General features: G+C 43.1%; 1 protein-coding gene across 3 annotated transcripts in view; it reads left to right on the forward strand.

Moving 5' to 3' along the window:
• Positions 1-9,381: 9,381 nt before the first annotated feature.
• The window catches only part of DAPK1 (death associated protein kinase 1), a 207,751-nt gene continuing 200,784 nt past the window's right edge, over positions 9,382-16,348 (forward strand). Inside the window, exons 1-2 of one of the 3 annotated variants that reach the window (XM_065946929.1) lie at positions 9,382-9,654; positions 10,510-10,679. In XM_065946929.1, the coding sequence (XP_065803001.1) occupies positions 10,618-10,679 (62 nt within the window). In that variant the 5' untranslated portion in view covers positions 9,382-9,654; positions 10,510-10,617. Of the gene's footprint in view, positions 9,778-10,240; positions 10,411-10,509; positions 10,680-16,348 lie in introns of those variants that run through there. The other 2 variants (XM_065946930.1, XM_065946932.1) reach the window with 2 other exon arrangements.

Here is a 16,348-nt window from a genome sequence, read left to right on the forward strand (position 1 = left end):
GCCCATTTTATCAGACTTGGAACATAATTTTGCTCTTTTGTATTTTCATAGAGTCATTGCTGCTGAGTCTTGATTTTTATGACATATTTTTGTTTACTGCCATGTTTTATATCATGCCAAATCCTTGGTCAGTAGTACAACCTCCAGTTATTGCATTCTTCCTGTGGAAAATCACTGTATGTTCACACCATGGGTTGCACGATATTCTAGTTTCCTCAAATGCATTTTGGTTAAATGCAAAGACTGTTTGTATATCAGAACATCATTGTAGCTAACTGATTACCCCAAAAGGCAGTTAATCCAGGAAAAAATTTCACTGCCATCATGTGTGTGAAGTGAAAGTTGTTCAGTTGTGCCTGACTCTTTGTGACCCCATGGACTATACAGTCCATGGAATTCTCCAGGCCAGAATACTGGAGTGGGTAGCCTTTTCCTTCTCCAGGGAAGCTTCCCAACTCAGGGATCAAACCCAGGTCTCCCACATTGCAGGCAGATTCTTTACCAGCTGAGCCACGAGGGAAGCCCATCATGTGCGTAGTACCATTCTTTTTTAGTACTCACTTTTTGAGATCTTCTTAAAGATACAAAACATGGACTTTTAACACTCACAGAGTCTGTAAGTATTTTAAAAACTTAAATCAAATATCTAATCAAATATTTGAAAAATATTTGACTTTGCAAATTAAGTGGGCAAAACTCAACTTAAAAAAGACATATTTAAGTCACTGAAGACATATTTAAGTAAAACCAAAATGTAATTTTCTTTTTGGTCACACCTCGCAGCAAGCCAGATCTTAGTTACCTGTTTAGAGATTGAACCCATATTCCCCTTGGAGTCCTAACAACTGTATTGCGAGGGAATTCTCCCTAGATGTAATTATTTTTTTAATATATGGAAGAATCTATTTAGTTAATATTTGAAAATTTAACCACCTTTGCAAAAAGTTAGGATAGGATGAGGGGTGAGAATCTTATGTTTTTTAGATATTAAGAAAGTGCAGTAGACTGGAGATATCGCAGTGGTGTGAAGGTCTACAGAAGAGGTGTGAGGTACATTTTCAGCTATTGTGTCTTTTTTATTGTATAAACTTGATTAAGAACTACTCTTATCAATTGTGTTTGGAGAGCTCCATTGGGGAGATTTCTTCTAGGAATCTTAATTAGGAAATTTCAGAAAAACCAAGTAGATCCTTTCTTTAAGAGGATTCTATTAAAACAGAAATACAAAATGTAGCTACTTCCAAGTCATTACTCCCTGGGTCTGTCTTATTCACCATTTTCCTTATCACTCAATAAATAATTAAATGAATGAGTGAACATGAAACTATTAGAAGAAATTCTGGATTCCTAAGAAGTTATAAATCCAGTATAGTGTTCTTAAGTAGTATTTCCTCAGAAATTTTCATCATCTCAATATTTCTTAAAATTAAGAGAAAATGGAGGAAATACTTAAGCAACAAGTTAAATTATGCCCATTGTAAGAATATAACTTTTCTTTAAAAAGAATATATTTGGACTATGTAAGCAAAAGCTATCAATTTTTATAGGTGTGTAAATTTTTGAGAATACAGCATTGAAACGGTCAAAGATTATTGCTTTATTTTCAAATCTTCAGACTGACAAGACCTTCTGGAAAAATTTATGACAAGTTTGTCTTTTTTAAAAAGCAATGTTTCTATAAATCCTACCAAACTGCTATGAATAAGGCTGTAAATCAGTTCATTGGCTTGAGTAATGGGACCTGTATTTCATGAAACCATGCCAAGAAACGTGGAGGCTTTCATTGATATTGAATCTCCTCCTGTAATATTTAATATCTCTGTGTCCAAAAAGAGAATTTGGTACTGATCCAAAATATTTTTACCATAATTTTTTCTTAAAGGAAAATAAGTATAAAACAATGATATTAAATCTGATGATTTTAAAGAGGTTCATTAGTTACTGATAGAGGAAAAAAAGATTAGAAACAGTAGAAAATAAATAGAATTACCTTCACTAAATCAAAGCGGCTGTAAGCTTAGATTTTACCTGTAATTATGATTTGTACATCAGTTCTAATGGAAGAGTAATGTCAAGTGCTTCCTTAGGCATGACTTTTCTTTCAGTCTTGCTTTAAGTTTGTTTGACAAAACAGAAAATCTTGAATGTTCCACTCTTCCCCTTCCCTCTATATCCAAATGGATATGGCCCTAACTTTACCCATTGTATCCAAATGGGGAAATGCTATACAATCTGGTGGCTAACTGCCCTAAAAATCCAACAGCAGGAACTCTATGGAGAGATAAGGAGTTATGCAAATGCTCTATTTGCATTTAACAGTAAAATGAGTGACATGTACGGTGCTTAGAGACAGTTCTATGAACCTCTAGTTAAAAACATGGCTGACTTTCTGGACCATGAGTTTTTTGAGTGCTGTTCAGTGGTTCAGTGTTACCAATCTTTTGCTCCAGGGAGTGTCTGAACCTAAAAGAAATTGGGCCACGCATAATAGAAATTAGGCTAAGGACCAAAGTAAGCCTGTATCTGGAGACATTTATAATCTCCTATGGCCTGTCATACACTGGTCAGGATTTGTATGTGCTTGTTTACATAGCACTTTTTTTTTCTAAACAAAGGATTTAATGAAGGTTAGCAAAGCATTCAATACCATAAAATAAATAAATGAAAATTGGAAAGAAACTGAGTCAAAGGAAAGTAGGTGTAGCCAAGTAGGCAAAATGCATGCCATGGGGTCTCAAACTTGAGGTCTTAAACTCCAGGGCAGAGGGCCAGGCAGGTAATGGTAAGTCCTAAACTTTAAAACGATGCACTACAAAAAGGTAGAGAGGGGAAGGGTCTTTTGCACAGTGTCCAGTACTTGGATAAGAGCAGAAAGGTAAACCAATGGAGAGCTTGACAGTCTTGTCCATTGTGCTCAGCCTTTGGGTCTTCACTCTGAAGACTCTTTGATACCCAGAGTGATCTGTCCTAACTTGGCACATCCTAGGAGATGGTGGGTATAGAGAAACAATGAGAAACTTTAAGGAGGTAGAACTCATAGGACTTGGTACCAGAGGAAAAGGACAGAGTTGGGGCAATACCCAAATTTTGGGTTGAGTGATTAGGTAGGTATTGCTGCCATGTGAGCTGAAATACAGACAGATGAGCTATGTGGAGGATAAGAAGCGAGGTCAGTCTTTGATAAATGAAGTTTGAGGTGCATGTGGGGCTGAGTCTGGAGCAATGGTGGGAAAAGGGGTCAGAGAAGTGTTTCAGTTATCTGACAGCTCAGAAGGAGTTGTACAATGTGCATTCGACATTTTGTTTGTGAATATTCAATTCTGTTATAGAAAACAAGAAAACAAATGGGATGGATTAAATTCACAAGATGTGTTAAGCACAGATAAGGAAGTTAGTAACCTATTAGACCAAGAAAACAGCAAATATTTATAATGCATTGTACATACAGGAGGCATTTGAAGCACTCAATATTCATGAGGTCTTAATTCACCACTCTAACCCTTTCTGCTAGACAGCATATTAAAAAGCAGAGACATTACTTTGTCAACAAAGGTCCGTCTAGTCAAGGCTATGGTTTTTCCGGTAGTCATGTATGGATGTGAGAGTTGGAATATGAAGATAGCTGAGTGCCAAAGAATTGATGCTTTTGAACTGTGGTGTTGGAGAAGACTCTTGAGAGTCCCTTGGACTGCAAGGAGATCCAACCAGTCCATCCTAAAGGAGATCAGTCCTGAGTGTTCATTGGAAGGACTGATGTTGAAGCTGAAACTCCAATACTTTGGCCACCTGATGTGAAGAGTTGACTCATTGGAAAAGACCCTGATGCTGGGAGGGATTGGAGACAGGAGGAGAAGGCAACGACAGAGGATGAGATGGGTGAATGGCATCACCGACTCAATGGACATGAGTTTGGGTGAACTCCAGGAGTTGGTGATGAACAGGGAGGCCTTGTGTGCTGCGATTCATGGAGTCGCAAAGAGTCGGACACAACTATGCCACTGAACAGAACTGAACTGAACCCTTTTTGACCTCAAGAAATACAAGTAAATCCCATAGCTGCTCAGCAGACTAACTCATGCTCAAACCTCCCATGGTGTACATAAGAATTACCTCTGTTCTCCCATAGGAACCCTTCTCCCCAGGGATGTTATCTAAATGCCCCATGGGCACATGAAACTTCTGTCCTTTTCCTCTGGTACCAAGTCCTGTGAGTTCTACCTCCTTAAAGTTTCTCATTGTTTCTCTTTCCCCACTGTCTCCTAGGATGTGCCAAGTTAGCACAAATCACCCCGGGTATCAAAGAGTCTTCAGAGTGAAGACCCAAGTGCCGAAAACAGTGGACAAGACTGTCTAGTTCTCCCTTGGTTTACCTCTCTTCTCTTATCCAAGTGCTGGACACAGTGCAAAAGACCCCTCCCTGTGCTACTCTTACACTGGAATATTTCACTGCCCAAACTCTGGTTACTTACAGATTCCTGAACAAACCATTATCTTCCTTACATCTGTGATTTCACCCTCACTGTTCTCCTCTCCCTAGATGTCCTTCTCTCCCAGCCACCCCACCCCACAACCCATCACCCCATCACCCACCACTTTAGTCTGCTAGCTCTTAATCTGCTTTCACAGGTTTTTAGGAGGATCATCAACTCCTCCAGGAAACGTCCCTGAAACCTCAGGTTCACCCATTGTCACCTCCATCCCCATTTTTTATCTGAATTAAGTGTCTTCCCTGTGTGTTTCCACACAGTCTGTGGGGGTTGCAGAGGAAAAAGATGGCATATTCAAATTAGGATGATTCAACCTAGTGCAAGAGGTGCAGAGGAGCCATGAAGGACGAGGCAGGAGCTCCAGGTCTGTAATGTGGAGCTGCCCTCAGTTCTAGGTCTGAAGAAACTAGGGGAGAGAGTGGTCACCAATCACACATGCACAGAGACAATCACAAAGAAAATTTACCTGGTGAGGAGCAGTGACTTTTGTTTGATAGTGACCAAGGCAAACTTGTAGTGAGAAAAGCAGGACAATAATAACCCTGGCCTCCTTCACCTCCCTTTTCCTTGACCCAATGCCTGGTACCTCATTGGCCAAAACCACCAGTTGACAAAGCAATGAATTAAAACAATCTTACCACCAGCCTGGTGATCTGTAAAGGTGGAGAAGAGTAGAAAGTACATCTAGAGAAATAAATGGATTATATCTAACACAACCACACTTTAATAGAATTGTCCCTTTGTTCTTTAGTCTCCCTCACTGGATTGAGTTACTTGAGGACAGAGAATGTTTTATTTATTTATCTTTGCATATTTATATTTAATATGTATGGGACAATAAATGCTTATCGATTGATTCAGAGAATATAGCAAATTGGACATTACTTGGAGGATTATATTTTCTGATCCTGCTATGTGCTTTCTGGAAGACAGGGGAAAATGGAAAAGTGAGCTCTGGAATTTTCATTGTCACAAAATAGAAGCATCATTTGGTCAGAAGTGATGAGTTCTCTTAGTGCTCAATGCTGAGAAGAATTGGAGTCAGTCATGTGACTGTCTACATAAGAGGCACTCAACTACATAATGGGCAATATCTTCAACAGGGAAACCACAGGTGCAGAAACATTCTTCCTGCAGCCATTTAAAAATATTAGCCCTTGATAGAAGCCAAAGGCATGTCACAAAAAGTAACCCAAAGTTGAACTGAACCAGTGTATTCCACTCTCTTTGCTATTAGAATATCTTTTCCAAGAAACGGTTAAACCTCAGACTTCAAAACTGACCCCCTAAAAAAACTTCAGTCAGTCCTTTCTGATTTCTCTCTTCTCTCATCAGCCAATAGATGAAAAGCATCAACTGAGAAACTCAGTGTACCAAGGAACCATGGATCTCTTAGAGGACAGGAGCCTGGATCCTCTAATGACTATGTGGAGGGGAACGCTTTCTCTAATTCCTGCAAGTATCTGTTCTGAGTGCAAGAAAGAAACCTTTAAATGCATCAAACCTCTAAGATCTGTGGAGTTTTTAGCACCACTTATTTTACCCTGACTAATGCAGATGTAAAATAATGTCCTAAATTCTATATTTGAGTCTGTTTTAAATATTATCACCATGATTATCATAAGTCACAGTCCATATCATAATCAAGTCCTCTTCATGGGAGTCCTTTCCAGATTGAATCTCATAATTTCAGGATTGTAGTATTGTCATCTTCCATGAAAGAGATGTCCCTAAGAGCTCTTCTTGCTTGGAATATAATAGAAAATATAATAACAACATTCTGATGTATTTTATAATGTACAAAGCCTTGTTTCATGCATCATCTCTTTAGAATCTTCCAGCAACTCTGAGGGAAACATAAGGGTCTATTTATTGTTCCCATTTTGCAGGTGATGAAACTGAGACTAAGAAGGTTAAACATAAAGTGGAAAAAACAATTAATTTAGAGTTGTTTGTAGATTAAGCAAGAGAATAATTTAGTCTGATTATCATTTGGCACAAGTTAAGAGCTAAGTTTTCTTATATCAATTATCTATTGCCTTATAATAAACCACCCCAAAATAATGACTTAGAATGGTAACAGTCCTTTATTCTGCTCCCAAAATTGGGGCTGTGAAGGCACAAATAGCCGAGAGTGGGGGTGGGGCCGGAACAGCTGGCTTCTTTGGGTTTCTCTCTTTCTGTGGTCTCTCCACATGGTCCCTCCACATGGCAGCCCCAGTGTAACCATGGCAGCTGAAGGCTTCCGGAGTGTGTGGCAAGAACAAGAGTAAGACAGAGAAAGAGAGAAAGAGAATAAGAGGGTATTAGGCAGAAACTCTAAAACCGTATGACCCAGCCTTAGAAGGATGTTGCTGCTGCTGCTGCTAAGTCGCTTCAGTCGTGTCTGACTCTGTGCGACCCCGTAGATGGCAGGTTCTGCCAACCCTGAGATTCTCCAGGCAAGAACACTGGAGTGGGTGGTCATTTCTTTCTCCAATGCATGAAGGTGAAAAGTGAAAGTGAAGTCACTCAGTTGTGTCCGACCCTGTGCGACCCCATGGACGGCAGCCCACCAGGCTCCTCTGTCCATGGGATTTTCCAGGCAAGAGTACTGGACTGGGTTGCCATTGCCCTCTCTGAGAAGGATGTTACACGGTGTCAAATTCTACTACATTTTCTTAGACTCAAGCCACCACAGCTAACACATATTCTTGGAGGAGAATTAGACTCAGCTTCTTCATTAAATTTTGGGCACATTTCCCTGTCTAAAACGTTTGCCTAAATTAGTGCAGACATGAAACTAAGAGGTAAGGGACACAGCTAAGGTCATTCACATAAGGGTCATTCACAGCTATGGTTAAATGTTTCCACTAATATTAGATCCAACTGTGTGACTCCCAAGCCTGTGCTTTTTTTTTTAATGCTCTAGAAAATCCACTGTGATCAGCATGTCCAATAAGGTAGGGAAGACACGCTGGTCACCAAACAGAGCCAGTACTCCTCACTGCCTGGGAAAACACACTTATTTATTTTGTAGGAAAATATTACCCCGAAAGCAGTCATCCACAAGCACTCAGGTCTGTGTTTTTAATCCCTCCCTCCAACAGATGTATTCAATTGAATTTTCCCAAAATGAATCACTTTTTGTTGTTGTTGTTATTTTTGCCTCTATTTCTCACCTCTCAAGATCCTTTTGTGTTAATTTTGAAACCCATCACTTAGGTTGATAACGCCTCCCAATTTAGAACCTTCCCTTGATTCCATCATAATGAACGTGTGCCCTTTCTGTGGGTCACTGTATGAAACGTTCTTTAAGAGGAGGGTCTCACATAAGATCTGAGGAGTATTCTTTTTTACTTATTCTTTTTTAATTCTTTTTCAATTTCTGTTGAACTAAAGAGAGTTTTGGAGAAGGAAATGGCAACCCACTCTAGTTTTTGTGCCTGGAGAATCCCATGGACAGCTGGCGGGCTACAGTCCATAGGGTCACACAAAGTCGGACCCGACTGAAGAGACAGCACAAAGAGAGTTTAAACCATCTCATTTTGGAAAATCTGGAAATTTGAACAATGACATGGAACTGAATTCTCAGTGTATTCACATACCAGTTTTAGTAACTCTCAGCAGTAAGGTAGATTTTTCCAACAGGAGCTTTTCTCTGTTTAAGGATTCCCAGCAGTCTCTATAGACTTCCCAGGTGGCTCAATGGTAAAGTAATCCGCCTGCCAATGCAGGAGACTCAGAAGACTCGATCCCTGCATCTGGAAGATCCCCTGGAGAAGGAAATTGCAACCCACTCCAGTATTCTTGCCTGGGAAATCCCATGGACAGAGGAGCCTGTTGGGCTACAGTCCATGGAGTCACACGGAGTCAGACATGACTGAGCTTGCAGGTACAGCAGTCCTTATAGGGAAACATCCTCTCTGTTTCTCACACCTCAGGGCTTGGTGGGGGCCTGGGGTAAGAAGCAGAGAGAATGGATAAGGATCTCCAGTAGGTATGGGATCTCTAAGAAGACCAGCACAGTCCATAGAAATATAACTGCAAGCCACATAGGTACTCATATTTTATAATATCTGCATTTTGAAAAGTAAAAAGTGACATTAATTTTCATAATATATTTTATTTAACCCGATATGTACAAAATACTATTATTTGAACATGCATTTAACATAAAAAATATTCAAGAGATGTTTTTCATCCTTATTTCTATACCAAGTCTTGAAGACCCATGTATATTTCACACTTCTTCCACACCTAATTCTGGGCTAACCACATTTCAACTTATCAACAACCAATTCGTATTGAACTGCACACTTAAGCCCTTCGTTGCTGTTGTTACATTGGGCCTCTGATACTCCAAACCTTTATTCTTTGGTTTCGTATCTTTTCACCGTCCAGATCTTAGCTCGAAACACCTGTCCCGTAGAGAAACTCCTAATGAGGTCTATTCCTGTCCTGTCATTCTTTATTGTCTTATCCTGCAGTATTGTCTCCACAGAACCCACCCCTTCTAAAATGATCTCGTTGATTTGTTTACACACTTATTGCCTAGTTTCTCTGCCAAAATCTAAGTTTCAGAAGGGCAGAGATCTTTTAAAACTTATTATGGTCTGTTGTGATTTTCCGGTGCCAAGCACCGTGCCTGGCCCACGCCGAGGGCTCAAAACACCTTTACGGGAGGAAGGAATCGCATTCCTCTGGATCCTAGCGGAAGAGGGCAGCGTAGCCGCGTGTCACAGGTGGGGCACCCACGTTGCGCGCGACCGCTCTCTGCGCGGGTGTAGGGTGAGTGGGTGGGTGTGGGGGTGTGCGCGGTAGAGCGCGCCAGCGAGCCCCAAGAGCCGAGTGGGGAGGAGCAGCCAGCGCAGCGCAGCAGCTGCAGCGCCGGCCCGACCGGGCAGCTCGGAGGTGGGTGGGCCGTGTCGCCAGCCCGCCCGCGGGGTCCCTATTGGCCGCCTGTCGGCCGCCCTCCGCCCGGAAGGCGGCGAGGAGCCGCGGGGCTGCTCCGGAGCCGGAGCGGGAGAGCCAGGCCGAGCCGACGCCGGGAGGACGCGCGGGATCCGCGCCCCCACTCTCAGCCTCCTTGCACTCCCGCCGCCGCCCAGCTCGTCTCGGGCGCTGGCGCCTACCGTCGGCCTCCGACAGCGCCCGGGAAGGACCCGGGCAGCTCCCGGGCGCCCGGGTGAGTGGCCGCGCGCGACTCTCTGCTCCTCCCGAGCCCCGCCGCCTGCTTTGGCTTTCGCGGCCGCGGCACGACGAGCTTTGCCCAGGCAGCGCCCAAGACAACAGGGAAGGCCGAGGCAGGGTAAACTTGACTGAGGGGAGAAGTGGGATCGCCACCGGGAGGTGCCCCCAGCCCCGCGGGCCGGATGGGAACAGGTGGCGCGGGCCGGGCGCTTTGTGTTCGGGGCGCGGAGACTGGGAGCCGGCGGCCGCGCCTCCCTCGGCCGCTCCCTTCCCTCCCTTGCTCCCCCGGGCGGCCGCACGCCGGGTCGGCTGGGTAACGGAGCGGGAGTCGCCAGGAATGTGCCTCTGGGGACAGCTTGGCTCGAGGGAGGAGAGAAGGTGGCCGCGGCGGCCGGGGAGCTGCGGGCGCCGAGGGGTGGCGCGGGGGCTGCGCGGCTGCTGCTGGCAGGAGAGGGATGCTTCCAGCCAGGCGCTTTCCGCCCGGGCGAGGGCTTCATTCTTCCGCGGCGCCCCTGGAGGTGGGGAGCTGGGTGGGCGTGTGTGCATAGAAAGAGGAGGCGGGGAGGCCAGCGACTTCCGGAGCGGGTTCCGATCGGTGCTCCGCGCCTTGCTTTCGGAGACCCAGAGCTTGGGGTGCGGCGGTGCCCGGCCACACGAGTGCGCCAGCGACGCTGGGCTGGGGGCATCCCGATGCTGGGGTTTAACAAAGAGTGCTCCTCTCCACCCGGCGGGGTGGGGCAGCTCCGGAGAGGTGGTCTTCAGCGAGCTAGACTTAGCCCAGGGGAAGGGTACTTCCATTTGGGGTTGTCATTTTATTATTATATTGCCTTTTTTTTTTTTTTTTTTAAAGGACTGCTGACTGATGCATGAGGGGCCCACGGAGGCGCAGGAGTGGTGGTGATGGTTTGGGAAGCGGAGCTGAAGTGCGCTGGGCTTTGGTGACGCGTGACAGTTTATCATGACCGTGTTCAGGCAGGAAAACGTGGATGATTACTACGACACCGGCGAGGAACTTGGCAGGTACGGGGCAGGTGGGGTGGGGTGCTGAAAGCTCAAACTTCTGGGTGGTGGGAATGCATAATATTGCGGGTAGTGGGCGGTAAACAAATGCAGTTTGAATTCAGATGTCTCCCTCTTCTTTCCAGGAGATGTGCAAATTATAGAGAAAAGAGTTACTAACCCAGCAAGGACTAGGGACCAGAAATAAACTACCTCATCCAAGGGGTTGGGGGGTGGACAGGCAATTTCAGCGTTAGATTATGATGCAGTGTATTGATTGAGACCCCTGGACAAGAACAGATTTAATTGTCTTCAGTAACTCTTGTCAGCTTTTGCCCTTCTGAGACAATGAGGCAAACGCTGATATGTAGTTGGAACTGGAGTTAGCTGCTTATGTGATTCAGATAGAGAGAACAAACCAATTAATAGGCTTTTAAAAGCTTAATATTGTCCCTCTTTATGAATTTTCGGAGTAACATGCATGCACAAGTATTGGTAGGTCACACATGAAGACTTGCCAGATGTTGATGTTGGGTTTAGATTTGGAAACTTCCTTGAACCAGCAGTTTAATTACCCAGTTGGTGTCAGTGGTTGCTTTGCTTTGCTTTCATTCACAATGTTAAATTTTTTAACAAATCCCTGATGGCGAGTCTAATATGGCTATCTGGATTCAGAGCATACTTCCATTGCTGCAGGAGCTGTGATTCTGAAAGTGGAGCCTTTCAGTTCCAGGTGAACAAAGAACGGTTTCTTTGGGGACATGGAGGGGCTGGATGGGTCTCCTCTTGACTGGGGATTTGACAAGGTGGGTTGTGCTCTGGTCTGACTTCAGCAGAAAACCCAGGTTACACATCTTAATTTAAATTCTACCTAAGGAATTTGACTGTGGTTTATTTGTATTGTGAGTCAAGTAGACAGAAGAATCTTTAAACAAACAGAAAAGTACGTCTTTATTTAATATGTGTATAAAAATATGTGTTTTTCCATATACATCTGTTGTCTGATTCAGTGCTTCCTTTTTCCCCATGAAAAGGAAATTCAAAAACACCCACACCCTAGATTACTTTATGAGAACTGAAGTTGAGTTTAAAATATTTTTCAAGTTCAAGTAATAGTTCAGACTAAAAGCAATGTTTTTAAAGTTTATTGTATAAAATATTTCTGTATACCTTTAGTATGAACTAAGAACATCACTGGGAGCTTGTGCTTAGGGGAATTTTATTGTATACTGGAGATTTACTGAATGAATAAGATGGAAAGCTCTCAAAAATCACATTTTGTGGATATGTTTAAGGTTAAGGTTTAAGAGTATGTGGTTGAAATACTTGGTTTAACTAGAATTAAGTCACTTTATTCCTGTGGCTTTTAGCAAGATGAGTGGTACATGGAGTTTTCCTTTGGGAGCAGGGGAGAAAGGTGAAAAACTATATTTAAATTCTGTTTGTGTGGTGTGGCCTGATTATATAAATTCTCTCATAAAGAGAGATGGTTAAAAGTAGGTGAGTTGACTGCTTTATAGATTAAATATGTTGACCTTATTTTCATTAAGATCTTTTGATAGAATTATGTGTGATGAGAAGGAAAAACAAAAAAATGAGGACTCCCTGTGGCTGGTGGGGGAGTTTGTGATCCTTTATTTCGTGGGTGTGATGACAGGCCCTCTGCCTCTGCTATAGGAAGCGGTTTGCTCGTTTGTCACTAGCAGTTGGCTTTGATTCTGGCTCATTCTACATTTCTGTGTATAATTTTCTTCCCACTGTGCAAGACTAACTGACAAATTGTTTATTGAAAATTTTAATTTGTGTGACCTGTGAATTTCAAAGAAGTGCTCTGAAAAACTGGGGGTTGGGGATTTTGAAAAAAAAAGGATACGTGCCCATCTATCTAATAGGTATTTTGTTTTTGTCTAAAAATGTGCTAAGTAGTTTTTTTTTTTTTTTTTTTTTGAAGTTTTTTTCAAATCCTGTGAATTTTATGTCTGCTGGGAAATTGCCACTTCCTGAAAACAAATGCAGGCATAAGATGGACATTTGGGAAAGATGAGGCTTCGTGTGTCACTGCGAGGAGATTGGGAGTAGAGGCAAGAGCTTAGTGGTGGAAAATGGAAATGGGCAGATATTTAACACAAAAGCAAGGTTGTTCTAAGAGTGAGTTACAAATAGGCCAACATCTAGGATTTAAGACTTCATCCATGTATCGTTAGCAGTAATCTAAATAATAGCTACTCAACTTATAAGTGAGCTGAGAAAACTCCATAGCTAGAGGAGGAAAGGTGGGTTTTTTAACAAGTAGAATATAGTATTATGATTATTACTATTGTCACTTTACTTTTATGAAAGCAGAGTTTGTATTTACGAGGGTGAGAGTGCATGTGTCTCTGTCTGTGTATATTAGTGTATGTACTGCCAGGACTACCATAAAAACTCTTTGTTAGATCTAAAAAACTTTATGAAGTATTATGATCATTTGCAGTAGTGACAGAGCAGACAGACCACTGGACAGATAGTCTGATCCAAAATTGGCTATACAGCTCAGTAGCTTTATAACTTTGAATAGATCACTTATCCTCCCTGACCCTCAGGATCTTCATCTGTAAAATTAGAGGCCTAGTGCTTATTTCATGACTGTTGTGAGTATCAAGTAATCTAAGACATGTCAAGGTATTTTATCAGCAGTCAGGAGTTAAACAAACAAAGATATCATCGGCAGAACTTGGTTGAGACGTGAGTATTCCAGGCACGCTAATAACTTGGTTTGCAACCCGATATTCTTTTAAGTGTCTGTTTACCAATTTGGGGAAGGGCCTGTGGGAAAAGGGCCATGGGGAAGACCCATTGCTGATGGCCCTCAGCCTCTCCACTCTGATTCTGAATAATGAAGCTCTGGCCTTGAAGTCAAGTGGAGACAAGTGCTTGCAGTGAAAGGGACTTCATCATTAGAGTATTGTTCAGTGACCTCTGTTGACTCCAGGAGGTCCTTTGGGTCTCAGCCTCTATCCCAGGAGATGGAATGAAGAACTGCTTCCATCATGTGTAGTGGTTTCTGGAAGGAGTTCTTACAAATGTGGATTTCTGCATGTGCTGTTACACTGGGTCATTTTAAAGCCCAGGTACCTTAGCATCTCTTATCAGCTGGTGCTTAGGGCAGCTGAAGTCTGGCTTGTCCCACCATCGGGCTCCAGTTTCACTCCTGGCTTTGGTTCAGCCTAATCTGTGAGCCTTCTGGGCACCTCTCTGAACACTGCCTTGCTAAGGACTGGCCTTGTTTCTCTTCCACTCTCTGACCTTAATGTGATCTTAAGACCTTGGTCCTACCTCCTAAATAAATCTCTCCACAATGATTTCTCCCTTTCAGAAGCCAAATGGCTTGTCTGAAGCACTCCATTGATCGTGACCACAGACCGCCTGGTGCATGCTCCATCTTTGCTTTGTGTTATTAATGTTCTTGTATTACTCCATGTAGCCGACTTGAAAGTTCCTTTAGAGTGTGCTCTGGTCTCTTTTCTCCCCAAGCTGTACAGTGTGCTTTATAATTCCAGGCAAAAATTTGATCGATGCCTGAATAAGTTAATGCAAGCCTGCAGGTACAATATTGAGACCAGAATGGGGATTTGAGATGCAAACGATACCGACACAGATGGAGAGGCAGTGTTTAGCATGGGACAGTCTGGTACACTGGAAAGTGGGAAGATACCTACCTTTGCAGGATGTTGTGAGAATTGGAGGCAGTGGCTGTAAACATTCAGGCACATAGTCACTGCCCCAGATATTATTTTTAATAACCTCTTTTCCTCATTATAGCATTTACCACAGTGCATACTCATTACTGGTTTGATTGTCTGCTTTCCCCACAACTTGTCAGAAGGTTGTGACCTTGGACTTTCTCATCACTTTTCATCTCTTATGCCTAATTAGATGTGTGATACTAGGTGCTTAATAAATGCTTGCTGATTGAATAAATGAATGGATTAATATTCTTAAAGCACCATGGACACACCCATATATATTTACATGTATATGACCCTCAATAAGTGATGACTGGTGGGGATGAACTTAGGATATTAAAGACTGCAGCTCATCAAAATAAGAGCTTTCTTTTGCCTTTGCATTCTCTGGCTGAACAGTAATGTGCAACAGCAGCCAAAATTTCTAAGCACAAGATGTGTTTTAAACAAAACACAATGGAGCCTTACATATTCTACATTTGTTTGGATGATCACTGGAAGATAATAATTCAAAGTTGAAACATTCTCATTTTGGCATAAAATCCATGGTCATTTTAATCAACATAAGGAGCTGTATTGATAATAAACCCTGACAGTCTGAGTACATCTTTCAGTTGATTTACTGTGAACTGCAGAAATCAGTCTTAAGAATACTGGCAATCTCATGGGGATGGGGGTGAGGGTGGAAGAAGGAGAGACCTCCGAGCATGTTTTCTTCTTGGAAGTGGGGCTCAGAGGCTCATGGGGTTGACTAGTGAGATCATCCCGTAGGACCTCGCTGATGGTGAGTTTTCTCTTTTCCTTTCTGCTTTCTTGTCCTCTCAGATGTTTGCTCTGATGGGAAAGGCAGCCAAGCTTTAAGAGAGATAAAGTTTGAATATACCTATTAGAGATAACAGGGATTTAAAAATTCTGTGCATTTCAGGGAGATCTAATAATAGTCTTCTAGAATGTGAAGGGAGGGCGTGGTGACAGTGCTGAGTGACATTTGGGCTGAATGCTTGCTTGCCAGCTCTGGGAATGCGGAATGTGCCTCTGGACCTCCGGGGGACCCAGAAATTCAGCTCACTGGAACCTAGTGGGGCATACCCCAGGAATGTAGGGTATGGAGGTGCTTATTGATGAGAAGCCAGGGAACACTGAGGCAGCTTTCTTGGCCCCTCTGTGCTCTTTACTCTAGGCTTGTGTCTCACCCAACTGCTTAGGAACCTAAAAGCTCCATAGCGTTGGCTCACCCCTGTAAAGCCGTGAAAAACACAATAAGCTTACAGAGATGGAAGCTCAGATTAATTGCAGTAATTGCAAATACGGTGTTATGTCAGAAGAGGTGCCATTGTCAGATATATCCTCTGGTCTCCCAGCAAATTTGTAACCTCTGAAGTGCAGAGTGCATTTCCTTGAGGCATTGTTGTGTGAGTGTGTGTGTGTGTGTGTGTGTGTATGTGAGGCATTGTTGTGTGAGTGTGTGTGTGTGTGTGTGTCTATTGAGGAGAGGGGTGGAGGGGAGCGGCTTCAGAGATGCTGTGGTAGGGGATGAGAGGTGAACCTCAAGGTCAAGATTGTGTTGTCTGACCTCTGGGACACCCTGCCAGGGGATGTGTTATGAACTTTCACCTTTAATTCTAGCCAGTTGCTTTGTGTACCTAACCTAACCTAATCTTGCATTTCATATGCATGAAATAAAGCATGATTTTAGTGTAAAAACTTATTTCTGATCAGGAGACAAAGAAAGCTTCCTACCGGTAGAGGGGAGGGGAGGAGCTTTTGTTGGTGAAGGGCAGCCCAAGACCCTTGGACACTTAGACCTTTGAAGAAGCTGAGCAGTCAGTGAATCCTCCCTTCTTGTTTCATCCCATCAGACATTAGGTCCAGTAGCTTTCTTGAGGTAGCTGGTTGGTAGGTAGCAAGAGATGGACCTAGACTCCTGAACAGGACTGTTTTCATTATATTCTTCACACTACTTAG

Source organism: Muntiacus reevesi, chromosome 10 (assembly GCF_963930625.1).
Source record: "Muntiacus reevesi chromosome 10, mMunRee1.1, whole genome shotgun sequence".
Classification (NCBI taxonomy): domain Eukaryota; kingdom Metazoa; phylum Chordata; class Mammalia; order Artiodactyla; family Cervidae; genus Muntiacus; species Muntiacus reevesi.